The 27,944-nt window shown below is 43.8% G+C and overlaps 3 protein-coding genes across 8 annotated transcripts in view; 2 read left to right on the top strand and 1 right to left on the bottom strand.

The window, feature by feature from the left end:
• The window catches only part of rpl38 (ribosomal protein L38), a 302,538-nt gene that overhangs the window by 115,282 nt on the left and 159,312 nt on the right, over window positions 1-27,944 (bottom strand). The window contains exon 1 of one of the 3 annotated variants that reach the window (XM_063002689.1): window positions 11,742-11,745. The exons of the other annotated variants lie outside the window; for them this stretch is intronic. The gene's annotated coding sequence lies outside the window, so the exon portion shown is untranslated. Of the gene's footprint in view, window positions 1-11,741; window positions 11,746-27,944 lie in introns of those variants that run through there. 3 annotated transcript variants of the gene reach the window in all.
• On the top strand, window positions 1,999-13,438 carry adam8b (ADAM metallopeptidase domain 8b). Its single transcript, XM_063002686.1, has 23 exons — window positions 1,999-2,067; window positions 2,838-2,941; window positions 3,276-3,379; window positions 3,482-3,560; window positions 3,640-3,716; window positions 3,799-3,973; window positions 4,074-4,139; window positions 4,527-4,598; window positions 5,736-5,905; window positions 6,007-6,088; window positions 6,174-6,310; window positions 7,039-7,219; window positions 7,343-7,432; window positions 8,510-8,705; window positions 9,275-9,377; window positions 9,635-9,803; window positions 9,886-9,966; window positions 10,512-10,596; window positions 10,757-10,871; window positions 10,968-11,088; window positions 11,180-11,254; window positions 11,716-11,781; window positions 12,510-13,438. The coding sequence occupies exons 1-23, from the start codon at window positions 2,016-2,018 to the stop codon at window positions 12,561-12,563; spliced, it is 2,454 nt and encodes an 817-aa protein (XP_062858756.1). The 5' UTR covers window positions 1,999-2,015; the 3' UTR covers window positions 12,564-13,438.
• Window positions 14,010-27,944, top strand: part of exoc6 (exocyst complex component 6) — a 42,555-nt gene continuing 28,620 nt past the window's right edge. For 2 of the 4 annotated variants that reach the window (XM_063002680.1, XM_063002678.1), the window contains exons 1-2: window positions 14,010-14,128; window positions 27,392-27,563. In XM_063002680.1, the coding sequence (XP_062858750.1) occupies window positions 14,010-14,128; window positions 27,392-27,563 (291 nt within the window). Of the gene's footprint in view, window positions 14,129-15,314; window positions 15,423-27,391; window positions 27,564-27,944 lie in introns of those variants that run through there. The other 2 variants (XM_063002681.1, XM_063002679.1) reach the window with 1 other exon arrangement.

Raw genomic sequence — 27,944 nt, 5'->3', positions numbered from 1 at the left:
AAGCATCTGTTTGTCTATCTATCTATAGTGTCTATCTATCTATCTATCTATCTATCTATCTATCTATCTATCTATCTATAGTGTCTATCTATCTATCTATCTATAGTGTCTATCTATCTATCTATCTATCTATCTATCTATCTATCTATCTATCTATCTATAGTGTCTATCTATCTATCTATCTATCTATAGTGTCTATCTATCTATCTATCTATCTATCTATCTATCTATCTATCTATCTATCTATCTATCTATCTATAGTGTCTATCTATCTATCTATCTATAGTGTCTATCTATCTATCTATAGTGTCTATCTATCTATAGTGTCTATCTATCTATCTATCTATAGTGTCTATCTATCTATAGTATCTATCTATCTATCTATCTATAGTGTCTATCTATCTATCTATCTATCTATAGTGTCTATCTATCTATAGTGTCTGTCTATCTGTAGTGTATCTATAGTGTCTGTCTATAGTGTATCTATCTATAGTATCTATCTATTCGTCTATCTGTCCATCCATCCTTTCATCCATCTATCTTTCTACAGTATATTTATAGTATTTATTTATGTCTATCTATCTATCTATCTATCTATCTATCTATCTATCTATCTATCTATCTATCTATCTATCTATCTATCTATCTATCTATAGTATCTATACTGTATGTCTGTCTATCTATAGTATCTATAGTATTTATCTATAGTGTATCTATCTATAGTATCTATCTATTCATCTATCTGTCCATCCATCCTTCCATCCATCTATCTTTCTATAGTATCTATCCATCATTGTTTTACATCACAGAAACATAGCATGTGTAGACTTTGTAAATGAACAAATTTACAGTGAACCTCTGTTGTTTAGTAAATCAGGTGGAATAAGAACCCAATGACATCTTTAAATTCAGTGGACCTACCTTTGTATTTGCATCCTAAAGTGGATTTGACTTTTAAATAGACACGAGCGTCACAGGTAAACGAAAACCAAATTTACTGAAGTTTAAAAAGCTAATAAGTTTAAACCTCATTATTCACTTCATGTAAATACTGCCTTTACATCACTGAGCTACACCATTATTTATCATTCAACTAACAATGTTTTGAAAAAGACTGCAGTCATAAATGTGTTTTTATTTGATCTTAAATTAACCAGGCAGATTGTTAAGAACAGCCCCTTATTCAGGACGGTGGACTAAAAGGCAATAACAATATTCGAAAGGAAGAAAAAAAATGACACAAAATCATGCTTATAATGGTGTTGGAGCCTATCCCAGCTTTTCACTGGGTGCAAGGCTCACAGTAACACCCTGGACGGGGCACCAGTCCATCACAGGGCAGATACACACACACACACACATACACACAGCCATTCACCTACAGGGTAATTCAGTGTCTCCAATTAACCTGACTGCATGTTTTTGGACTGTGGGAGGAAACCGGAGCTCCCGGAGGAAACCCACGCAGACACGGGGAGAACATGCAAACTCCACTCAGAAAGGACCCAGGAGCTTCTTGCTGTGAGGTGACAGTGCTGCCCACCGAGCCACCGTGCCGCCCTACAGGTGTACAGCTCGTTTGGAAGCTCTTTTGGGGTCAGAGCACAGGGTCAGCCAAGGGACGGCTCCCCTGGAGCAGAAAGGGCCCAACAGTGGCTGAATGGTAGAGTTAGGAGAGTTAGTAGAGTTCGGTGGATAGCTCAAAGCTCTACCCACTACTCCAGGGTTCGGCTTTCGTAAAAATGGTGTCCTTGTTTACCTCAAATGGATTTTGGATTTTTGATTTTGAACATGTCTGGGTGGGTATTACAACTAGATATGTGAGGACGCATCACAGTGTGTAGGGTATAATGTTTAGGGTATAATGTTTAGGGTGTAGTTTGTAGTGTTTAGGGTGTACAATGATAGCGGTGTCAGACTCACCCGCATGACGTCATGAGAATATGGGCGTGGTTAATCGTGCTTTCCCGTAATACCAGACAGTATCAGTATGAGCTCTTATACCGTCTATAAACATGCACTTTATCACTCAAACTGCTCTCTTCTTCTTCTTTATGTGTGACTTGGGTAAGTTTCTATTACATACTTACATTTCGATTAGTTTCACGTTTTTATTAATTATTAATTTAAGTTTTTTAAGAGGTAGTAACGGTGTTCCGCACAGCGCCACCTCCCAGGTTTACTGCAGCTCAGCATCATTATTTTATTACATATTAATCATATCCTGTTCATTTAAAGCAAATGCATTCATGGGAATACTTTACATACTTTATTCTGCACCACTTAAACTCGTTTAATGCCAACAAACACAGAAGCATTAGGAAAATGTAACGTTGATGTAGGTAAAGATGTAGGAATGAATATAAACACTGCAAAGCAAAGTCTCTATAAAACACTCATGTAAAGGTGTTAAAAGGAAGGTTTACATTTAAATGCACAATGTGGTAACGTTTAAGTGGTAAGTGTAAGTGGTGCACGGTTCCAGGGTTTAATGGTTCAAATCCAGGTACTTATGATTCATCACATCTCCCAAGCACACAGTATGTAGTGATTAATAACAGTAATGTCCCCTGATGTACGTAAGGACCTAAATGTGTGTGTGTGTGTGTGTGTGTGGTATTTAGTGTTAAATTGAGGTACTGGACTTGTGATTAGAGAATCATTGCTTGTGTTGGGCCCTGAGCAAGGCCCTTAACCCTTAGTCGCTTGCATTGTATCACCATTGTAAGTCAGAGACTTAAAGCGTCTGCTAAATGCCATAATATACTTACATGTATACTAAAATAGCAATTGTATACTGTGTATATGTAATATTGTAAAGGTTTGGTTCTTTTTAGGTTGTTTCACTGAGCTTGTTCCTGCCATTGGCTCTGTTGATCAGTATGATGTAGTGAGACCTCGGCGGCTGAGCATCAGGAGACACAGGAGCACACCTGAGCAGGTACCAACCTCACTGATGACCTACAATCAGAGGGATGAAAATATAACAAACATTAAACAACATTCTGATTAGGGCTACCATGATACCATACATACAGTTTTACTTTTATATTTATATTTGTGGCATTTATCAGTTTGGGTGAAAACAGGGTTCCAATCCCCAGCTGTGCTATCACAGGTCGGGTATCCACATGATTGGTTATGTCTGAGGGGGATGGATTGACGTCCTGTCTGGGATGCGTCACTGCTTTGTGACCGGTAATTCTTGGAAAACTGGATCCAGGGTACATGGTACAACCTAAAAAACTTAATGATTTTTTTCTGTATCCTACCAGACGTTTAATACGGAGAGAAACAAGCAAGGAAAATATCCAGAGGAACTTTGGTATCACTTGTATTTTGATGGAAATAATCATACAATTTATTTGAAAAAGAACAGGTAAAGCAACATATTTTACCTCATAATTCACTATAATACAGTAAATTAAAGCGTTTACTTGTTTATAATATTAATACTTCTATATACTTCATTAATTTGTAGTTTTCTTATGGGACATAATTACACTGAAGTACATTACGGTGTGGATGGATCAGCTGTTATTACATCTTCAGGACCGGAGGTGTGTTGATCTCTCCTCACATTACCAGAACACACAGATGAACCTCAGATCAGATTTTTTATTATGATCTATTTTATAGGATCACTGTTACTATCACGGCCACATTCAGGGAATAAACGATTCATCGGTCAGTGTTGGAGTCTGCTCAGGCATTCGGTACGTATCACAATAGGGGAGGAATCTCAACCTGCAAATACAGGACGTGCGAATAATATGTTCATATCTGACCCCTCTGTAGGGGTTTTGTACGGGCTAAAGAGCAGATGTACCTGATCGAGCCCTTAAGCGACAACGCTGAGGGTGACCACGCCATCTACAAGCAGGAATCCCTGAAATTGAGAAAGAGGAGTCCAGATTACACCGGTTTGGACCGTGTACCCAGAATGGTGAGCCTCTTCAAACGCAGCCTATGGGTGAGTATTTAAAATGTGCCTGTTTTAAGGTGAATTGCTTGATTTATTTATATCATTCTTTGTTTTTACAGTAACTGTTTATAATTTCTTGCATTTTCAGAACCACAGGTCTCCATTCGAAACTCAGAGATATGTAGAACTGTTTCTTGTGGTGGACAACACTGAAGTAAGAGCATCTTTAAATGTTTATATTTTTTAATAATGTGTAAAACGTATTTAGGTTTTGATGCTTTTAAGGAATAGCAGCTTATTGTTTAATCATTTTGTACTAACCACTTCGTCTTGGTCAGGATTCAGGTTGGTCTGGTGCTATAAACTGCACTCAAGAGTAGAAACACACCCAAAACATTTATTAAACATTTATTAAACACATATTCACACCTAGGTGCGTATTAGAGCTGTATGTTTATGGCTGGGAACCGTCATCCTTAAAGGTATCACACATAGAGAGGGGCAAAAATCTTCAAGTGAAGTTTGAACCCTGGGCCCTCTTTTAACACGTGTCACTGTGCTGCTGGAATTTAAACTCACTGTTTTACTTCTCGTCCCGCAGTTTAGAAGGTTCGGCTCTAAAGCTGATGTGGTACGAGCGAGGATGCTGGAGGCTGTAAATCATATCGATAAGGTATCGAGCTTTTCTTATCAATGATTAAAATGACCTAAAGTTCTGCTTTTAATGGAAGGGATTTTAATACATATTACAATAATAATGAACACATTCTGTCTAACCTGATAACAGAAATAGAAGCAATTTTTTGTTCCTTAAGGAGCCCAGCTGCCGACATCCTGTATGAATACAATCGGTCGTATAAAACGCATGGTCATGACATGGAAATGAGATCATTACTAAGTCGTGGCCACTCATAAGGATCTCATTCCTACATGTTAACACAGTGTGGCCACATATTCATACTGGATGTCACCACTGGGGCTCCGTGCTCTTTATTGAACGTATTGGGTAACAGTTTCCAGTCCAAACTAGAAAGGGTGAAAATTAAAATCTGCAAAAGTCAAGAAACATCCTGATCAAAATCAATGTTTAAGGACCTTTCAATAGGAATTGTAGGAAAACGTGCTATACATGCCGTACAAACATGTTATAGCAATTCAAGTGTTCATGAGTCCGCAATAAGCAAATTTAGTACCTAAAGACCACACCAAGAGCACAATGTTAATGCAATGCTAGGAGAACAGGTGAATCGAACCCAAGATAACAGCAGGATACCTGTAGAAATGACTGGAAGTTGCTTAAGTCTTTGTTCGGGTGTCCACAGAAACATTTGTTCATGTGTCAGAACTGTAAAACACTGTGTTGATCGATAAGGAAAATGTGAACCTTTGGTAGAAATGTCCTCCTTAGATTTATTTCATCTGTGCTGCCGACCAGTCAACTGCCTACACTGACTAGACTGGCATAGTGGGGGAGCAGGGTTAACGGTCTGAAGTTGGGGTTTGAGTTAGAAGTTGGATAGACCACAGTACAGGTGGTCATGACTGTATTGCACCATGTACATGTATATCGCTGAAATGACAATAACACATGAAACTGAAACCAGAAAACGTCTTAGTGTGACAAATTTTGAAATGCAATCAAAGTTCTCTTAAGTGACAGTAAACACAAAGGTTCACTTACTTTTCCTGGGCTGGATGGGAGATTTCTAATCACTGTGTTCACGAACAGTAAAATCTGTGCATCACGGAATAATTGTCAGGTATTAAAAACACAGAGCACTTTGTGGAACTAAAATTTTTCCCTCGTCAGTTTTATCGTCCGCAAAACATCCGAGTGATGCTGGTGGGTCTGGAGCTGTGGACGGCAGAAGATCAGATTCTGGTCAGCCTGAGCATCGACGACACTCTCACCAGATTTACCGAGTGGCGCAAGACGGACCTGCTTAAACGAATCAAACACGACAACGCGCAGTTCGTAACGTGAGTGTTCACGTGAGAGTCCGGGGGGTCCGGATCTGATTAGTGATGGTTAAATCCCGGACTGTGTTCGTGACCCGTTTGTTTTTCTCTTTGTTATTCAGCGGTATCGATTTTTTGGGTGACGCTGTGGGGCTGGCGAACAAATTTGCAATGTGTGGTGAAGGTTCTGCAGCTGTAAACCAGGTACCTCATATCAGAACGGTCTTTTATTTAATTAATCATGTGGGAATGGATTGGAAATAAAATAATGCTTTTTTTAATGGATTAGGATCACAACACGAGTCCACTCGGACTGGCTGCAACCATCGCACACGAAATGGGTCACAACATGGGAATGAGCCATGATGAACCGGGGTGCACGTGTGGCCAATCGGACTGCATCATGACTGAAAGTTTAAAAGACAAGTAAGACCTTGTTTATGAGACTTGGGGTCATGGGGGCAGGGGTTAACCCCTTTTTTCCCCTCAATATGGTCCTTTCTGATTCTCTATTGCAATTTCTGTGCCACTTGCACCACCCCCATACAGTCAAACACCCCACTCAGCCGTGCTGTCCACCAGCCAGGTGCCTACACAGACTTGATCGGCATTGAATTATTTGGAGGGAGGTCTCTGCCGGGTGGTCGAGGCGCCTGGCAGCGTGTGGCTATGTGCTTTGTGTGGCCCCGCTTCAGCCAGGTGAAGAGAAGTGGTCTGGGTCTGCCTGCATGGGGTTGAGAGGCTGCAACAGGAGCGGGATGCTAGATCTAGAACAACAGGGAACATATATAAATAAAAGCAGTGAAACCTCGATTTAACAGAGCTCCACCTCAGTACAGAAGCGTACCAAGACCAGTAGTTCAGTAATCGTCCACTAGCTGGCGCTCGTCTCTCTGTCTACATGAGCGATAGGCTTTATTTTGCCAGGAGGCTCACTTCGTTCTCGCCTTTTTCTCTGTGTTTTATGCTCTAAGCTTCATTTCTGCAAGTTCCAGTGCTTAGTTTTGCACCAGCGCTGCTCCAGTAACCCCCAGCAGTGTTTCCGAGTCCGCACTATACCATCATACAGCAATTTGAATATTTATTTACACGTTTTACATGACATATTTACATGTCCAGGGTCATAAATGACTGTCCTCTTCTGTTTACCGCAGATCGTCAGTGTTTCCTGAACTCTTCAGTGACTGCAGTCTGGATCAGCTGACCACATATCTGGAGAACGCAGACTCCAGCTGCCTGCTGGACCCCCCCAAATCAGACCGACTGTACGGGGGGCCCGTCTGCGGGAACGCCGTCCTCGATTTAGGAGAGGACTGTGACTGCGGGACCGTGGAGGTGGGCCCATACTTAATTAATCCACTGTGTTGATGTGGTTCAGCTTGATAATAAATAACATGAGAAGGTTTAGCTCGGGCGTAGCGACTCGTTGTCTTGTGTAACGTCCTGTTCCGTGTGCAGGAGTGTGATGACCCGTGTTGCAACGCCGCAACCTGCAAGTTAACGCCAGGATCTCAGTGTGCCGAGGGGAAGTGCTGTGAGAACTGCCAGGTATCCTCCTACAAAACTAAGCTTTTAGATTTTCGTAGCAGGTGGTGTTGCTGCTGCTGCACAGCTTCGAGGTCTTCGTTTTGCTCTTTCTGAGTCTGTGGGATCCCCCCCTTGCAATACTAATCAGGGCGAAGCGGTCTAATGATAAATAATAACATACAAAACATCCACTTAATATATTATGTCTAATTTTGATGCTTAAAATTAGAGATGCATGAGTACCGATACTGGTATGGGGTATTTGCCCGATACCGCGCTCACTAATTCGTACTCGTACTCGCATACGAGGCTCCGATACTAAACATCCGATACCGTGTGCCTAGTTCACACTACACGATTTTTGCCCTGATTTACGTTCTGATCTCAGATGTGCGACTGGCAGTGAGTGACATGTCGAACAGCCAATGAGAACGCAGGATACGGCGTGAGGGGAAACGCAGGAGAGGAGTGTAAACCGGTGGGACAGGGGGATAATATAGTTTATATCAGAATACATCAGCACACACACACGTTTTACAGTATTTCTGACCTGATCGTTCTCTACAAAACAAAACAACAAAACACCGACACTGCAAAATTATTTATTAACCTCCAACTCACTACAGAACGATCCATGCTGCTCGTGTTGCCAAATCCACTCAGATTCATTTATTTTTCCTCCTTGATTTCATCACGTCAGCGCACAAACACTTTGATCACTCGATACTTGTTGACGTGCATTTTTGGACGTGGTATCATTAAACTTCTCGTCACTTCCCACGTGTTTTTGTTTAAAAAAAAACGGTATTCTAAATAGGTATCGGTATCGGTATCAGCAAGTACAAAAATACATGTACTCGTACTCGTACTCGGTTGGGAAAAAATGGTATTGATGCATCCCTACTTAAAATAGTAAATTAGTAATTAATAGTAAATAAATAGTAAATGGTGGTGTTAAGAACTGCCAGGATATTTATTATTTAAAAAATTGCATGAAAATGATGTAATTCATGGGAAAAATTCTATTTCTGGAACAGTTTAGACTGAATGGCCGGGTTTCCATACATGAAGCATTCTGATTTTTGGTTTCTTTCCCAGATAAAACGAGCGGGGAGTGTGTGTAGGGTCTCCGTGAACGAATGCGATCTGGACGAGTTCTGCACAGGACTGTCAGAGAAGTGTCCGGACGACAGCTTTAAGATGAACGGGATGCCCTGCAGCTCTGGAAACAACTACTGCTACAACGGGCAATGTCCAACCCATCTCCAGCACTGCCAGAGGCTTTGGGGAAAAGGTACCTACGGCCATACGCTGAGTAGGCATAACATTATGACCACTGAAAGGTGAAGTGAATAAGACGTTAGTGGGGGGGGGATATATTAGGCAGCAAGTGAACATTCTCAGCCCTGCAGTGACACTGACACGGTGGTGGTGTGTTAGTGTCCACTCACTGTCCACTCTATTAGACACTCCTAACTAGTCGGTCCACCTTGTAGATGTAAAGTCGGAGACGATCGCTCATCTATTGCTGCTGTTTGAGCAATAGTGGGCACAGGACGCTGCACACGGGGCGCTGTTGGCTGGATATTTTTGGTTGGTGGACTATTCTCAGTCCAGCAGTGACAGTGAGGTGTTTAAAAACTGAGAACTGCTGAGAATGATCCACCACCTAAATAATACCTGCTCTGTGGTGGTCCTGTGGGGGTCCTGACCATTGAAGAACATCATGAAAGGGGGCTAACAAAGCATGTAGAGAAACTACTAGAGATGGACTACAGTCAGTAATTGTAGAACTGCAAAGTGCTTCTATATGGTAAGTGGAGCTGATAAGATTTATTCGTGTTTTATTCGTCTCTATAACAGATGCCAGCGTTGCTGTGGACGGGTGTTTCTTCAGAAATCTGTTTGGGAGAAACGATTCTCACTGTGGCAGAACCGAGACTGGCTACAGACCCTGTGCAATGGAGTAGGTTCATTCATGTGTTTAATTAGAATGACTTGGACGATTGGCTATATAGGGCAGGGGTATGACCGAAGCCTTGTGATGGATTTGGCGACCTGTCCGCTAATGGTCAGTTATTATATATTCCCACTTCTGATGGCAACTGGTTTCCCAGAACACCAGATATCAATTGCAGGAATCACAACGATGTGGTACTTCCAGTGGGGGTCGAGTAGAACGCGACTAGACCACGTCTAACCGCTTACGTGCTTCGTTTCCAGAGATCGATTCTGTGGAACCATATATTGTTCGGGAGGTCGAAGAATCCCGGTCACCGGCCTGAAAGCCACGCTGATGTTCAAAAACGAAATGTGCAAAATAGCCGGAGAGATTTCTCAGAGCGGCAACATAAGCATGGTGCCCACGGGAACAAAGTGCGGCCATGACAAGGTAAGGATGTTAAAATCGTTTGTTAAGGCTTGATGTGAAGTGTTATTGGTGCGGAACTGGGATTTATACTTGATTTCGACAGGTGTGTTATGAGAACATGTGCCAGGATGTGACGGTGTACGGTACGAGCCAAGACTGCTCGCTGAAGTGTAACAATCATGGGGTGAGTCTATACATTTAATACTACAGTATATAAGGTGCATATGTGAATGTTAGCTAAATCTGCGTTTGTGTGGAATAAGCGTCAGATTTTCCTCCGTTTCACTTTTAAACTTGTGTTACAGCTCGAGCTTCTTAGAAATTGTGAGAATCAGAATCAGCTTCTCCGAGTTAAAAAATAAAGCTTAACGTGGTTTAATGTAGTAAAAGAAGGAGACAGGAGCACTAAACTTCTCTTCATTATTACTGCTCATAAGTTCCTCCACTCATCACATTCCTCACTCGCTGTTTTACTTCAATAAGTCACGTAAAACGTGGTTCGTACGGCCTGCGTTGCTGTTACCACATCATATCAAACAGTTTGTCTCATTGGAGGAGCTTTGAAAAGGCCAGAAAACAGCAAACTGGGTCATAATTCAGAATGTTTCTTGCCGAGAGGCGACAGTGCTACACACCGAGTCACCGTGTTGGCCAGCTGTACCTAGTAATGTGATGGTTTATTTGCATTCATTTTAACCCATACTAGTGTTTATTTGTGTTTATTTACAGGTTTGTGATCATCGAGCACAGTGTCATTGTGATCCTGGATGGGCTCCACCTTACTGTGATACAAAATACGCTGATTTACCTTCTGGTAAGCCGTTACAGGTCTTAACATTGAAGCAGTAAAGTAATTATTAATATTAATATTATTATTACTATAGTGGATCTTATATGAAACCGGTCCGTGGTGCAAAAAAAGGTTGGGAATCGCTGGTCAGGAGTCACATGATTCCTGTGTGTTCATTTTACAGGAAAATCGACGGTCGTCGGCGTGTCAGTCGCGGCCGTATTCCTCATCCTCGCTGCAGCGCTCGGGGGCTGGATGTACTGTAAAAAGAGGACGGGCACTGGCTCCAGAAATCAAAAGTGAGTCACGTTAACGTGGTCTGTCCTGTGAAGTGGTCTGAGCTGGTGAATACGATTCACTCAACAGCGACGTGTTGCTTTTATCGCTCATTTTAGAAACGATCATCCGGCTCAGCAGGTCCTTTTAACGGAGCGTCCGGAGATCAGTGAACCTGTTTTTAAGGAGTCGACTGCTAACCAGCCCTGCACCCCACTTCCGCCACGCCCGCCACCACAGGTGAGCGCTCGGCCTGAAGTGCTTCTTAATGCCAGCGTCGGTTCGGTTCGCGACCCCGTTCAAGCTTAAAACGTTGGTTATGTTTTCTCAGCCTCCTAATCGGCCACATCCAGCTGTTTTATCACCCTCAAAGAAGAAGCCTCCTCCTCCTTCTCCTCCTCCTCAGGTTAGAACTCTCATTTCATTATGACCCTACAGTACATATAGACATTTGTAGACATATAACTATATTATAGGCTTATTTATATTTTTAAAAATCCTTCCCACGTTGATGAATGATGAATTACAATTTTCCCTGTGTCACCTCATATTTATACCCTAGTGAAAACTTCCTTACTGAAGTTAAAAATGGTCAAATATAACAGGACCCCCATGTGAATTGTCGAGCTCTTAACAGACACTGTGAGCCACCTTGCTGCTTGCTTGCTGCTGCAGCAGTGACCCCTACTGGCTGGTCGACGCACCCACATGCGCAACAGAGAAATAAAGAGAGCATAGCATGATCATCCCTGTGTATGGTCTTTCTGCTACAGGAGCCAACCAGTGGTTTTATAGCGTGGCATTTTTTGTGTGCTGTGTTGTCCAGAGTATAGTGAGCATACATGTTCTTCTCCTATAAAACTGTAGGTGAGCAAACCTCCCGTACCTGCAGTACAGCCAGCTGTAGCGTCAGGATCCTGGAGGAAACAGGAGGTGAGAATTTATCATCCGTTCCTAAAATCTGGTGTGTACAAGCTGAGCGTGTGGAATTAATTAAAAGGATCGGATCTTATCTGACTTTAACCTGCTGGTTATAGGATTTAAAGTGTTTTTATAAAAAGTGATCTATTTATTCACCTGATATATGTATTGTTATTTGGTATAGTATATAAGAGGATGCCACAGCGTATCTGTTCCTCATACCAGACTTTCCGCTGGATCCCCATCCTGACTCATCCCTCATATTTCTATCCAGACTTGGGACCAGCACTGAGAGCGCATCCCTTTCCCAGACATAGCCAGTCATGTCCATGCAGATGCCCGACTGGACGATAGCTCCACTGAGATTTAAGCCCTGGATCCCCAGATCTCAGCGGTAGTGTGATAGTGAATATATCATGTCTGTCCTAAATGAGTGCTGTTGCATTTTTGAGAACGGTCCACCACCGTAATAATATCCGGACAGTAGTGGCTCAGGTCATCTTCTCTCCATTTTACATCATCCAGAGCGACTTACAGTCGTGACAGTATACAATCTAAGCAATTAAGAGTTAAGGGCCTTGCTCAGACTAAAAAAATTCCCTGCTTGATAATCTGCTTGTGTTAAATTAGTTTTAAGGACCGCACATCTTGCACCCCATTGTGACATATACAGGCCTCGGGATATGCAGTTTTTAGCCTGTAGTGTCACGTTTGTAATTCAGGTCCTTTGTGTTTTACAGACTGCGGGGGACGAAGTAAAACTCACCCTGTCTGAGAACTTCTCTAGGAGATGACTAAACAAGAGATCATCATGTAGATCCATAATGGATGTGTGTGTATGAGTAAGAGCTGAGTAGCTGAGTAGTGATGACGCTATAAGAACCTGGTCTCTGTGCAATGCTTAATGTGTGAAATATGTTTAATATTCTGAGTTTAATTAATGTGTATAAGACACGTCCGATGGCATTACACTCAGGATAATGAAACTACTGTTGTATTGTACTGTTTTATGCCACGTCACGTCACTGCGCCGTTATTGCTTTGTGATGGTTGGCTGCATAGACATGTCCGCTTTCTCCAATGCCCCCTGTCATAACACATCCTTCAGTGTCATTTAAAGTGACATAACTTGCTGGATTTAATGTGGTTCAGTAGCTCATTTTCTGTTCTGGCAGTCTCGTTCACTCGTTCAGTGCTGATTATCTCCCTCCGTTGAATGTGTTTTATTTTGCATCCGTATGTGTTTTCTGGCCAGACCGAGGCTTTTATCAATCGTAGCTTGGTGCTGAATACTTTAAAGACCAAATTATTTACACTAGTACTAGTACAGAACATATTTATATATTTATATAATGCACTTGATTGCTTGCTTTGTATTATTTTTATTTATTTATTGTAGAGTACCACTTGTGGGGGTATGCCAGAAGAGGTTTTAGATACCCTCCCCACCCTATGCACGCCCCACCTTTGATAGTTTTGTACCTGTATGTCTTTTGGAACCACTGCACCTAATAGAATGTATTTATATAATGCACACACTAACATTATTATTTTATATTATTGTAGAATTCCAGTTAAATGGACCAGTGAAGATATCAGTGTCCAGTTATTATACTTTTTAATTATTGTTAGCACAATTTTATTTGTAAATAAATTCAATTTTTATTGATTTTCCTGCTGTCTCAACTGTTCTTTATTGTGGATTTGTAAATAACACCGTAACACATGAATAAACTGAACTGCATTTATTCTTCATGATGATTGTTTTCGCCAAATTGTCCAACCTTTTACACAGTAGTGAGTATGAGCGTGGTACAAATAACGGTATTCTGTAAAACAGACCACATATATAGTACTGTATAATGTAGGTGCTGGGATTTCAGGGAAACGGATATATTTTGCAATAATCTGTTCATCCTGTTGTTGGCCTTGGTTGCCATTTCTGCTGATAAGTGTAGTAACAACACCCTTTATTCAGGAAAGCATGTGTCAGGACGTCAGTTTTGCAGAATACTAAACTAAAACTAAACTCAAGTCTTTATCTGTGAACGTCGCTGTGGTGGAATCTCATTCCAGTTTGCAGGTGCACAGCACGGGGAAATGTTTAACAAAAACAGCAATTACGACCGTAATGATGGATTCAAAGTACTGAGAATCACGAGGACGCACTTTTTGCACGGGTTGCAGTTTTCGTGGAGTGTAGAAGCTCTGCCATCCTGTCCTGTTTTCACACTGTGAACATGGAGAGCAGCAAAGCTCCACCGCTGAGCCCCTCAGAAGACGTTCGAGAGGAAAAGGTTTACGGCAATGTTTTTGCTGAGCTGGAATCTGTGGATTTGCCTTTAGGAACAACCTTGAGGTAATCATTTACATCAGTTCATGTTTTATGAAATACTGATCTTGTACTTTAGCGTATAATTTATTTCTTTTTCTGTCTGTGCACTGTAATCTGGTGTAGACTGTTGAAGATCTTTTATTTGGTCATTTTCTTCCTGAAAGTTTGAAATTTAAATGCTTTAAATCATATTTCTATAAACTGATTTATCCTGGTCAGGGTTGCAAGACATGAATATTCTGGAGAGTGCACCCATTGCAGGCCTTCGGCCAAAGCCCCCCCATCCTCCCCCGGCCTAGACATACCCATCCATGTCTGTGTAGATGCCAGGCTGGCTGGTAGCACTGCTAATAAACCCGGATCTCTTTCTGTCTGTGCACTCTGATCAGGCGTAGACTGTTGAAGATCTTTTATTTGGTCATATGGTCGCAGGGCAGGAATATACTAAAAAGTGCACCCATTCATTGCAAAGGCCCCCATCCTCCCCTGACCTAGACATAGCCATTTATGTCTGTCTAGATGCCTGGCTGGCTGGTAGCACTGCTGAGATCCGGGTTTGAATCACCACCAGGGTATCTGCTTATGCAATGAAGTTATTATTCTAAACATAATGTATAATTACAGGCTATTACTATGCACTACTATGCTATTACCTGCACGGGGCAAGTTCATATGCAGATCAGCCTTGTGCACGGAGAGCCACACCCTGATCAGCATTATTCCTCGACTCAGCAGAGGTTATAAGGTCCCAATCCGACAAACCTAAAAATAAGTTGATATTCTTGTTGACGATAGTTTAATTACAGGCTATTACTATGTCATTACCAGCACTATTACCAGAACTATGCCTCTTTTTGTGACTTTGTATTAAATAATAATCCATAACTGAGTTTTGGTCTGTTAGAAAAGAGAAACCACAAATCTGTGTAGAGTTAGAACTCTACACGAACTAAGTTTGATATCCCAGACAAATGACAAACCGAGCTGTTGGTGAACGTATTACATGGCTGTATGTCAAATTGATAACAATACGCTACATAGGCTACTAGGCAGCCTTGATAAGCCATTATTGTAAACCCTATATAGTGCACATATCTAGAACATAAGGAGTTATTTGAGACTCGGCCGCTTTTACACGTCTCCCCCTGTCGGTAGCGGCCGGTCACTGCACCTGTAGCCCGCATTGTCATAAATTAGCAGTGTGATGAAGACAGAGCAACATGGCGGAGAATGAAAGCTTAGAGACTGTGACCGAACATGAGCGCATTTTACAGGAGATTGAGAGCACGGACACCGCCTGTATCGGTCCCACACTTCGGTAAGAGACTCCGGCTGCTTCGGGTTTACTCGTTTGCGCCACTTTGGCGTGTCCGGTTCGCTAAAAGATGGATGGAGTCCGGCCTTTGTTTGCTAAAGCTAGCAGCTGTGGAGCTAACGTCACTAAGTGCATCTTCGCTTTTAGCTTAGCTTAAGTGACATAGCAGATTATTAATGTCGGTATTGTTGTGTGTTATTACCATCATTCCTGTGTTAATTACGTGTTTATTACTGCTGATAGGGGTAAATAGGTGAGGCCGGTGAGTAGAGCTGAATCTGACCACTGCTGATGCCAAATCACAACATCTGACATTACTGCATCAGACCTGACAGCTCAGTTTTACCAGCTATAACCCTCATTCTAATAAATAATCAATATTTAACCTCATATTTATGTCTAACAGCACTAGATCCTGAAGTCAGTAAGATGACAGACCGGTGTGGCAGGTGTAACCGCAGCATTGTTCACTAATACCATCAGAATCACATACAAACCAGTTCGACAGACTGTCCATCACACAACCAGTACACTGGGACTGGGGCAGAGAAACTGAGCCTCTGATCTTAATGGTCGTAAGTTCCATTGTGAATAGGGTGGCAGCTTCCAAAACCCCCCAAAAGAGGACATCATACCCCCCAAACAATGAAGGAGGGCATCATACCCCCCAAACAATGAAGGACGGCATCAGACAGCCATAAATTAAAGAGGGCATCAGACCCCCAAAAAAGTAAAGGAGGGCATCAGACCCCCAAACAAATGAAGGAGGGCATCAGACCCACAAAAAGATGGGTATCAGCTCCTCAAAAAGGAGATCATGAGACCCCAAAAGGGAGAACATCAGACTCCAGAAAGGAGGGCATCAGACAGCCAGAAATTAAGGAGGGCATCAGACCCCCAAAAAATGAAGAAGGGCATCAGACCCCCAAACAAAGGAGGGCATCAGACAGCCATAAATTAAAGAGGGCATCAGATTTTCCAAAAAAGGAGGGCATTAGCCCCTCAAGAAGGAAAACATCAGACACCCAAAAATGTAAAGGAGGGCATCAGAGTCCAAAAGGAGGGCATCAGACTCCCAAAAAAGTAAAGGAGGGCATCAGACTCCCAAAAAAGTAAAGGAGGGCATCAGACCCCCAAACAAATGAAGGAGGGCATCAGACCCTCCAAAAAAGAAGGAGGGCATCAGAGTCCAAAAGGAGGGCATCAGACTCCCAAAAAAGTAAAGGAGGGCATCAGATTCCCAAAAAAGTAAAGGAGGGCATCAGACAGCCATAAATTAAAGGACGGCATCAGACCCCCAAACAAATGAAGGAGGGCATCAGACCCTCCAAAAAAGAAAGAGGGCATCAGAGTCCAAAAGGAGGGCATCAGACCCTCCAAAAAAGAAAGAGGGCATCAGAGTCCAAAAGGAGGGCATCAGACTCCCAAAAAAGTAAAGGAGGGCATCAGACAGCCATAAATTAAAGAGGGCATCAGACTCCCAAAAAAGTAAAGGAGGGCATCAGACCCCCAAACAAATGAAGGAGGGCATCAGACCCCCAAACAAAGGAGGGCATCAGACCCCAAAAGAAGAACATCAGAGACCCCAAAAAGTAAAGGAGGGCATTAGACCTTAAAAATAATAGGGTGGTTGTATGGGGATCTCTACAGCAGGGTTTTTCTATTCCTAATGGTCTCAGGCCAAAAAAAACGAGTTGCAGAGAAAAATAATAGAAATAAATAAACTTGTGTGCTACTGCCCTCTTGTGGAGGCTTTATGTTACGTCTTGTAAACCACAGTGGGACCAGATTGTAGAAAAATGTGTGCAGTATTTAATTACGAAATATATTTCTTAATGTGTGTAATAAAAGGAAAGATGTCTGCAGTAGGAAGTGTTCAGTTATTCCAGGACCCACGTAAATAAGATGTGAAGCACCCCGGCGTCCTCTGTCATCGTTGGTGAGTGCGCTAAACGAAGCCTGAAGCCTGAAGCACGAGTTCGCTTCAACAGTAGAGCTCAGCTCCTGTTTATTGTCAACATGGACTCCAGCGCTTTTCATCAGCGGTAACCCGAGCCCGCCGGCCGTCCCAGTGAGCCGGAAGTGGAAACGGTTTTGGGTTTCTGTCCTCACCGCGTCTCCTCACACAGGACAGGAAGGAGGCGACGCTCGGGCTTTTCAATAACAGGAAGGAGGAAACGTTTGGACGTGGAGCTGCTGAAGCTTCTTCTGTGTCTGGGTTTGCACGAATTCCTCTTTTGTAAACGGTCGAGGGGGGGCGGCACTTTAGATTTTATCACTTTTCAACATCTGGTCTCGTGAAACAGCCATTCATTCATTCATTGTGTTTTACCACCGCTTTATCCTGGTCAGGGTCGCAGTGGGTCTGGGGAGAAGACAGGACACACATCGGGCACCCACACAGGAAGGACCCTGTACCTGACCAGCCCCAATGTACAAATAAACCAAACTCGTGCACCTTTATACAGATTAAGGAGCGTTTTAAGGAATCTAAGAATTTAGACACGCCCTCTTCTCGGGAGTGAAGGATGATGGGAAATGCGACTGTGTAGAGAGAGATCTTGAGTGGAACCAGACTCACCAGGGACGTCAACGTACATCAGACCCCCCAAAAGGGAGAACATGACAATGTTCAACCAGACCCCAAATAAAGGAAAACATCAGACCCCCCAAAAAGTAAAGGAGGGCATCAGACCCCCCAAAAACCCCAAAAAAGAGGGCATGGCAGTGTGTAGTCAGTCACAAAATTACCCCAAAAAGTAAAGGAGAACATCAGACCCCAAAAAAGGAGAACATCAGACCCCAAAAAGGAGGACATCAGACCCCAAAAAGGAGGACATCAGACCCCAAAAAAGGAGAACATCAGACCCCAAAAAGGAGGACATCTGACCCCAAAAAAAGGAGGACATCAGACCCCAAAAAAAGGAGGACATCAGACCCCAAAAAGGAGAACATCTGACCCCAAAAAAGGAGAACATCAGACCCCAAAAAGGAGGACATCAGACCCCAAAAAGGAGAACATCAGACCCCAAAAAAAGGAGGACATCAGACCCCAAAAAGGAGAACATCTGACCCCAAAAAAGGAGGACATCAGACCCCAAAAAAAGGAGGACATCAGACCCCAAAAAGGAGAACATCTGACCCCAAAAAAGGAGAACATCAGACCCCAAAAAGGAGGACATCAGACCCCAAAAAGGAGAACATCAGACCCCAAAAAAAGGAGGACATCAGACCCCAAAAAGGAGAACATCTGACCCCAAAAAAGGAGGGCATCAGACCCCAAAAAAGGAGGACATCAGACCCCAAAAAAGGAGAACATCAGACCCCAAAAAGGAGGACATCAGACCCCAAAAAGGAGGACATCAGACCCCAAAAAAGGAGAACATCAGACCCCAAAAAGGAGGACATCTGACCCCAAAAAAAGGAGGACATCAGACCCCAAAAAAAGGAGGACATCAGACCCCAAAAAGGAGAACATCTGACCCCAAAAAAGGAGAACATCTGACCCCAAAAAGGAGGACATCAGACCCCAAAAAGGAGAACATCTGACCCCCAAAAAGGAGAACATCTGACCCCAAAAAAGGAGGACATCAGACCCCAAAAAGGAGAACATCAGACCCCAAAAAAAGGAGGACATCAGACCCCAAAAAGGAGAACATCTGACCCCAAAAAAGGAGGACATCAGACCCCAAAAAGGAGAACATCTGACCCCAAAAAAGGAGGACATCAGACCCCAAAAAAAGGAGAACATCAGACCCCAAAAAAGGAGAACATCTGACCCCTAAAAAGGAGAACATCTGACCCCTAAAAAGGAGAACATCTGACCCCAAAAAAGGAGAACATCAGACCCCAAAAAAGGAGAACATCAGACCCCAAAAAAGGAGAACATCAGACCCCAAAAAAGGAGAACATCTGACCCCTAAAAAGGAGAACATCAGACCCCAAAAAAGGAGAACATCAGACCCCAAAAAAAGGAGAACATCTGACCCCTAAAAAGGAGAACATCTGACCCCTAAAAAGGAGAACATCTGACCCCAAAAAGGAGAACATCTGACCCCAAAAAGGAGAACATCTGACCCCAAAAAAGGAGGACATCAGACCCCAAAAAAAGGAGAACATCAGACCCCAAAAAGGAGAACATCTGACCCCTAAAAAGGAGAACATCAGACCCCAAAAAGGAGGACATCTGACCCCAAAAAAAGGAGGACATCAGACCCCAAAAAGGAGGACATCAGACCCCAAAAAAGGAGACCATCAGACCCCAAAAAGGAGGACATCTGACCCCAAAAAAAGGAGGACATCTGACCCCAAAAAAAGGAGGACATCAGACCCCAAAAAAAGGAGGACATCAGACCCCAAAAAGGAGGACATCAGACCCCAAAAAGGAGGACATCAGACCCCAAAAAGGAGAACATCAGACCCCAAAAAGGAGGACATCAGACCCCAAAAAGGAGAACATGAGACCCCAAAAAGGAGGACATCTGACCCCAAAAAGGAGAACATCTGACCCCAAAAAGGAGAACATCTGACCCCAAAAAAGGAGGACATCAGACCCCAAAAAAAGGAGAACATCAGACCCCAAAAAAGGAGAACATCTGACCCCTAAAAAGGAGAACATCTGACCCCAAAAAGGAGAACATCTGACCCCTAAAAAGGAGAACATCAGACCCCAAAAAAAGGAGAACATCTGACCCCTAAAAAGGAGAACATCTGACCCCAAATGAGGAGAACATCTGACCCCAAAAAGGAGAACATCTGACCCCAAAAAAGGAGGACATCAGACCCCAAAAAAAGGAGAACATCTGACCCCAAAAAGGAGAACATCTGACCCCTAAAAAGGAGAACATCTGACCCCTAAAAAGGAGAACATCTGACCCCTAAAAAGGAGAACATCAGACCCCAAAAAAAGGAGGACATCAGACCCCAAAAAGGAGAACATCTGACCCCAAAAAAGGAGGACATCAGACCCCAAAAAAAGGAGAACATCAGACCCCAAAAAAGGAGAACATCTGACCCCTAAAAAGGAGAACATCTGACCCCTAAAAAGGAGAACATCTGACCCCAAAAAAGGAGAACATCTGACCCCAAAAAAGGAGAACATCAGACCCCAAAAAAGGAGAACATCAGACCCCAAAAAAAGGAGAACATCTGACCCTTAAAAAGGAGAACATCTGACCCAAAAAAAGGAGAACATCAGACCCCAAAAAAGGAGGACATCAGACCCCAAAAAAGGAGGACATCTGACCCCAAAAAAAGGAGGACATCTGACCCCAAAAAAGGAGGACATCTGACCCCAAAAAAAGGAGGACATCTGACCCCAAAAAAAGGAGGGCATCAGACCCCAAAAAAGGAGGACATCAGACCCCAAAAAAGGAGGACATCAGACCCCAAAAAAAGGAGGGCATCAGACCCCAAAAAAGGAGGACATCAGACCCCAAAAAAGGAGGGCATCAGACCCCAAAAAAAGGAGGACATCAGACCCCAAAAAGGAGGACATCAGACCCCAAAAAGGAGAACATCAGACCCCAAAAAAGGAGGACATCTGACCCCAAAAAAAGGAGGACATCTGACCCCAAAAAAAGGAGGACATCAGACCCCAAAAAGGAGGACATCTGACCCCAAAAAAAGGAGGACATCTGACCCCAAAAAAAGGAGGACATCAGACCCCAAAAAAAGGAGGACATCTGACCCCAAAAAAAGGAGGACATCAGACCCCAAAAAAAGGAGGACATCAGACCCCAAAAAAAGGAGGGCATCAGACCCCAAAAAAGGAGGACATCAGACCCCAAAAAAAGGAGGGCATCAGACCCCAAAAAAGGAGGACATCAGACCCCAAAAAAGGAGGACATCAGACCCCAAAAAGGAGGACATCAGACCCCAAAAAGGAGAACATCAGACCCCAAAAAAGGAGGACATCTGACCCCAAAAAAAGGAGGACATCTGACCCCAAAAAAAGGAGGACATCAGACCCCAAAAAAAGGAGGGCATCAGACCCCAAAAAAAGGAGGACATCAGACCCCAAAAAGGAGGACATCTGACCCCAAAAAAAGGAGGACATCTGACCCCAAAAAAAGGAGGACATCAGACCCCAAAAAAAGGAGGGCATCAGACCCCAACAAAGGAGGACATCAGACCCCAAAAAAGGAGGGCATCAGACCCCAAAAAAAGGACATCAGACCCCAAAAAGGAGGACATCAGACCCCAAAAAGGAGAACATCAGACCCCCAAAAAAGGAGAACATCAGACCCCAAAAAAGGAGGACATCAGACCCCAAAAAAGGAGAACATCTGACCCCAAAAAAAGAAGGACATCAGACCCCAAAAAGGAGGACATCAGACCCCAAAAAAGGAGAACATCAGACCCCAAAAAGGAGAACATCAGACCCCCAAAAAAGGAGGACATCAGACCCCAAAAAAGGAGGACATCAGACCCCAAAAAAAGGAGAACATCAGACCCCAAAAAAGGAGAACATCTGACCCCAAAAAAGGAGAACATCTGACCCCTAAAAAGGAGAACATCTGACCCCAAAAAAAGGAGAACATCAGACCCCAAAAAGGAGAACATCTGACCCCAAAAAAAGAGAACATCTGACCCCAAAAAAAGGAGGACATCAGACCCCAAAAAAAGGAGGACATCAGACCCCAAAAAAAGGAGGGCATCAGACCCCAAAAAAGGAGGACATCAGACCCCAAAAAAAGGAGGGCATCAGACCCCAAAAAAGGAGGACATCAGACCCCAAAAAAGGAGGACATCAGACCCCAAAAAGGAGGACATCAGACCCCAAAAAGGAGAACATCAGACCCCAAAAAAGGAGGACATCTGACCCCAAAAAAAGGAGGACATCTGACCCCAAAAAAAGGAGGACATCAGACCCCAAAAAAAGGAGGGCATCAGACCCCAAAAAAAGGAGGACATCAGACCCCAAAAAGGAGGACATCTGACCCCAAAAAAAGGAGGACATCTGACCCCAAAAAAAGGAGGACATCAGACCCCAAAAAAAGGAGGGCATCAGACCCCAACAAAGGAGGACATCAGACCCCAAAAAAGGAGGGCATCAGACCCCAAAAAAAGGACATCAGACCCCAAAAAGGAGGACATCAGACCCCAAAAAGGAGAACATCAGACCCCCAAAAAAGGAGAACATCAGACCCCAAAAAAGGAGGACATCAGACCCCAAAAAAGGAGAACATCTGACCCCAAAAAAAGAAGGACATCAGACCCCAAAAAGGAGGACATCAGACCCCAAAAAAGGAGAACATCAGACCCCAAAAAGGAGAACATCAGACCCCCAAAAAAGGAGGACATCAGACCCCAAAAAAGGAGGACATCAGACCCCAAAAAAAGGAGAACATCAGACCCCAAAAAAGGAGAACATCTGACCCCAAAAAAGGAGAACATCTGACCCCTAAAAAGGAGAACATCTGACCCCAAAAAAAGGAGAACATCAGACCCCAAAAAGGAGAACATCTGACCCCAAAAAAAGAGAACATCTGACCCCAAAAAAGGAGAACATCTGACCCCTAAAAAGGAGAACATCTGACCCCTAAAAAGGAGAACATCTGACCCCAAAAAAGGAGAACATCTGACCCCAAAAAAAGGAGAACATCTGACCCCAAAAAAGGAGAACATCTGACCCCTAAAAAGGAGAACATCAGACCCCTAAAAAGGAGGACATCTGACCCCCAAAAAAGGAGGACATCAGACCCCAAAAAAGGAGGACATCTGACCCCAAAAAAAGGAGGACATCTGACCCCAAAAAAGGAGGGCATCAGACCCCAAAAAAGGAGGGCATCAGACCCCAAAAAAGGAGGACATCAGACCCCAAAAAAAGGAGGACATCAGACCCCAAAAAAAGGAGAACATCAGACCCCAAAAAAGGAGAACATCTGACCCCTAAAAAGGAGAACATCTGACCCCTAAAAAGGAGAACATCTGACCCCAAAAAAGGAGAACATCTGACCCCAAAAAAGGAGAACATCAGACCCCAAAAAAGGAGAACATCAGACCCCAAAAAAGAACATCTGACCCCTAAAAAGGAGAACATCAGACCCCAAAAAAGGAGAACATCAGACCCCAAAAAAAGGAGAACATCTGACCCCTAAAAAGGAGAACATCTGACCCCTAAAAAGGAGAACATCTGACCCCAAAAAGGAGAACATCTGACCCCAAAAAGGAGAACATCTGACCCCAAAAAAGGAGGACATCAGACCCCAAAAAAAGGAGAACATCAGACCCCAAAAAGGAGAACATCTGACCCCTAAAAAGGAGAACATCAGACCCCAAAAAGGAGGACATCTGACCCCAAAAAAAGGAGGACATCAGACCCCAAAAAGGAGGACATCAGACCCCAAAAAAGGAGACCATCAGACCCCAAAAAGGAGGACATCTGACCCCAAAAAAAGGAGGACATCAGACCCCAAAAAAGGAGGACATCAGACCCCAAAAAAGGAGGACATCAGACCCCAAAAAGGAGAACATCAGACCCCAAAAAAGGAGGACATCTGACCCCAAAAAAAGGAGGACATCTGACCCCAAAAAAAGGAGGACATCAGACCCCAAAAAAAGGAGGGCATCAGACCCCAAAAAAAGGAGGACATCAGACCCCAAAAAGGAGGACATCTGACCCCAAAAAAAGGAGGACATCTGACCCCAAAAAAAGGAGGACATCAGACCCCAAAAAAAGGAGGGCATCAGACCCCAAAAAAGGAGGACATCAGACCCCAAAAAAGGAGGGCATCAGACCCCAAAAAAAGGACATCAGACCCCAAAAAGGAGGACATCAGACCCCAAAAAGGAGAACATCAGACCCCCAAAAAAGGAGAACATCAGACCCCAAAAAAGGAGGACATCAGACCCCAAAAAAGGAGAACATCTGACCCCAAAAAAAGAAGGACATCAGACCCCAAAAAGGAGGACATCAGACCCCAAAAAAGGAGAACATCAGACCCCAAAAAGGAGAACATCAGACCCCCAAAAAAGGAGGACATCAGACCCCAAAAAAGGAGGACATCAGACCCCAAAAAAAGGAGAACATCAGACCCCAAAAAAGGAGAACATCTGACCCCAAAAAAGGAGAACATCTGACCCCTAAAAAGGAGAACATCTGACCCCAAAAAAAGGAGAACATCAGACCCCAAAAAGGAGAACATCTGACCCCTAAAAAAGAGAACATCTGACCCCAAAAAAGGAGAACATCTGACCCCTAAAAAGGAGAACATCTGACCCCTAAAAAGGAGAACATCTGACCCCAAAAAAGGAGAACATCTGACCCCAAAAAAAGGAGAACATCTGACCCCAAAAAAGGAGAACATCTGACCCCTAAAAAGGAGAACATCAGACCCCTAAAAAGGAGGACATCTGACCCCCAAAAAAGGAGGACATCAGACCCCAAAAAAGGAGGACATCTGACCCCAAAAAAAGGAGGACATCTGACCCCAAAAAAGGAGGGCATCAGACCCCAAAAAAGGAGGGCATCAGACCCCAAAAAAGGAGGACATCAGACCCCAAAAAAAGGAGGGCATCAGACCCCAAAAAAGGAGGACATCAGACCCCAAAAAAGGAGGGCATCAGACCCCAAAAAAAGGAGGACATCAGACCCCAAAAAGGAGGACATCAGACCCCAAAAAGGAGAACATCAGACCCCAAAAAAGGAGGACATCTGACCCCAAAAAAAGGAGGACATCTGACCCCAAAAAGGAGGACATCAGACCCCAAAAAGGAGGACATCTGACCCCAAAAAAAGGAGGACATCAGACCCCAAAAAAAGGAGGGCATCAGACCCCAAAAAAGGAGGACATCAGACCCCAAAAAAGGAGGACATCAGACCCCAAAAAAAGGAGGGCATCAGACCCCAAAAAAGGAGGACATCAGACCCCAAAAAAGGAGGGCATCAGACCCCAAAAAAAGGAGGACATCAGACCCCAAAAAGGAGGACATCAGACCCCAAAAAGGAGAACATCAGACCCCAAAAAAGGAGGACATCTGACCCCAAAAAAGGAGGACATCTGACCCCAAAAAAAGGAGGACATCAGACCCCAAAAAAAGGAGAACATCTGACCCCTAAAAAGGAGAACATCTGACCCCTAAAAGTAAAGGAGGAACATCAGTTGTAGGTTTCAGAGTAAATAAAAGCAGAGTTTCTTTCTCCTGTACTAATCAGAGTGTAACGACGTGCTGCCGTGTACAAACACCCGCTGCTCCCTGTCCTGGCACCTCTATCCACATTTACAGGAAACACCTGCAGCGTGAACGCTCGGCCTCCGTTTCCTCTGTAAAAACAGTCAGCGGGGCCCTAACTAGGGTCTTAGTCATATCCAGACCAGCGGATTCGGTCAGTCTAGGGTCGGGAGGCTCGGTCATTTACTGAGACAATAAAGTGTTTGGTTCAAATCCCGTTTCTGGTAGACACAGCCAGTCACGGGTCACTCACACCGCTGAGATTTGAACTCCGACCTCCGCAGTGGTGTGGTAGTGCTTTAAACCTCGGCCCCACCCGATGGATGAATATATGTGATGCAGTAATGGAGCCCGAACCACGTACCGAGTTTATGGGGCTGGGGCTTGAACCAGCAACCTTTTGATTACCGGTCCAGTACTTTACAAAACAAGGCTTGAAATGTGTCACTTCATGTGTAATGAATATTCAATATGACCGTTTAGCTTTTTAAATGTGGAGTTTTTAACAAAATGAACCTCTTTCATGATATTTTATTTATTATTATTATTATTTGGTACAGACACGCTGAGCTTGTACTTGCAGGAGAAATGTGTTTAACAGACGGCACGTCGGCCACAATTTGCTCTGACGAAGTGGTTTGTCCAGCATGATGGGTCACGTTCTTCTAGAATGTTTTTAAACTATAATTTGACCAAAATTATGTGGCCACTTGAACGTCACTCCCGTCTAACAATAGAAAACTCTGGTACAGTCGGATCTCCTGAGTATTTTCACACACTCGGTCAGATGAGTAGAGCTGCTTTAAATATGATTTCCATTTAAGAAAACTGACAAAACCAAGCAGACGAGAGATTTCAGACGTGAGTCGTTTGTGGGTTTGTATTCGGCACATTGAACACCTTTAGGATGAAGTAGAACATCGACTGCAAGCCAGTCCTTCTTTGTTTAAGATTACTGCTCAATGCCTACACGTGCTCTTAGTTCTAGCCTTGATCATCCACTAGAGGGCGCACTTGGATCGTTTATTAAATGCACACATTCCTTCAAACAGACATAACATTAAAACCACCTCCTTTTTCTAAGCTCCACTTACCACATAGAAGCACTTTGTAGCTCTACAATTACTGACTGTAGTCCATCTGTTTCTCTACATGCTTTGTTACCCCCTTTCACGCTGTTCTTCAATGGTCAGGACCACCACAGAGCAGGTATTATTTATGTGCTGGATGATTCTCAGCACTGCAGTGACACTGACGTGGTGGTGGTGTGTTAGTGTGTGTTGTGCTGGTGTGAGTCGATTTTTAAATACCGTGTCCACTCACTGTCCACTCTATTAGACACGCCTACCTAGTTGGTCCACCTTGTAGATGCTGTTTGAGTCGCTCATCTTCTAGACCTTCATCAGTGTTCACAGGACGCTGTTGGCTGGATATTTTTGGTAGGTGGACTATTCTCAGTCCAGCAGTGACAGTGAGGTGTTTAAGAACTCCACTCATACCAGCACAACACACACTAACACACCATCAGTGTCACTGCAGTGCTGAGAATCATCCACCACCTAAATAATACCTGCTCTGTGGTGGTCCTGTGGGGGTCCTGACCATTAAAGAACAGGGTGAAAGAGGGCTAACAAAGCATGTAGAGAAATAGATGGACTACAGTCAGTAATTGTAGAACTACAAAGTGCTCCTATATGGTAAGCGGAGCTGATAACATGGACAGTGAGTGTAGAAACGAGGAGGCGGTTTTAATGTTGTGTGACGCTGCTTTAACCGACCGCGCCGTCTCGTTTCAGATCCGTGTACGATGACCAGCCGAACGCACACAAGCGCTTCATGGAGAAGCTGGACGCCAGGATACGGAACCATGACCGAGAGATCGAGAAGATGTGCAACTTCCACCATCAGGGTTTCGTCGACGCCATCACAGAGCTGCTCAAAGTGCGAGCGGACGCAGAGAAGCTGATGGTGAGACGATGTGAACGCTTTAGTGCTCTCTCTGTCTCTTGGTCTTTTAAGAAGTTAAAAAGCAGGAGGTCAGACGATTAGAGAGTCCTCACATATTTAAGCTCTCCTCGCACTGGCATGTTTAACGGCCAATAAGCCGCGGTTTACCGGGTAGGTGTTACAAGCGCCCCGGAGTGGAAATGCAGAGTACGCTGACCCAGCGATTTACACAGCGGACGAGTAAATATTAGGTGGTTTAGTGTGAGCAAAGTGAGGAACGTGGGTGGACCGGATAGACGTCTGATAACATTTCTGCTACGTACCGTTGTGCTCTTGCTTGATGATCTAAAACAGTGCGACAGTGGTAGCCCAGTGGGTAAAGCTTCAGGGGTATCGACTGAA

This window comes from Trichomycterus rosablanca, chromosome 10 (genome assembly GCF_030014385.1).
Source record: "Trichomycterus rosablanca isolate fTriRos1 chromosome 10, fTriRos1.hap1, whole genome shotgun sequence".
Classification (NCBI taxonomy): domain Eukaryota; kingdom Metazoa; phylum Chordata; class Actinopteri; order Siluriformes; family Trichomycteridae; genus Trichomycterus; species Trichomycterus rosablanca.
This window is presented reverse-complemented; position numbering and strand designations above follow the sequence as displayed.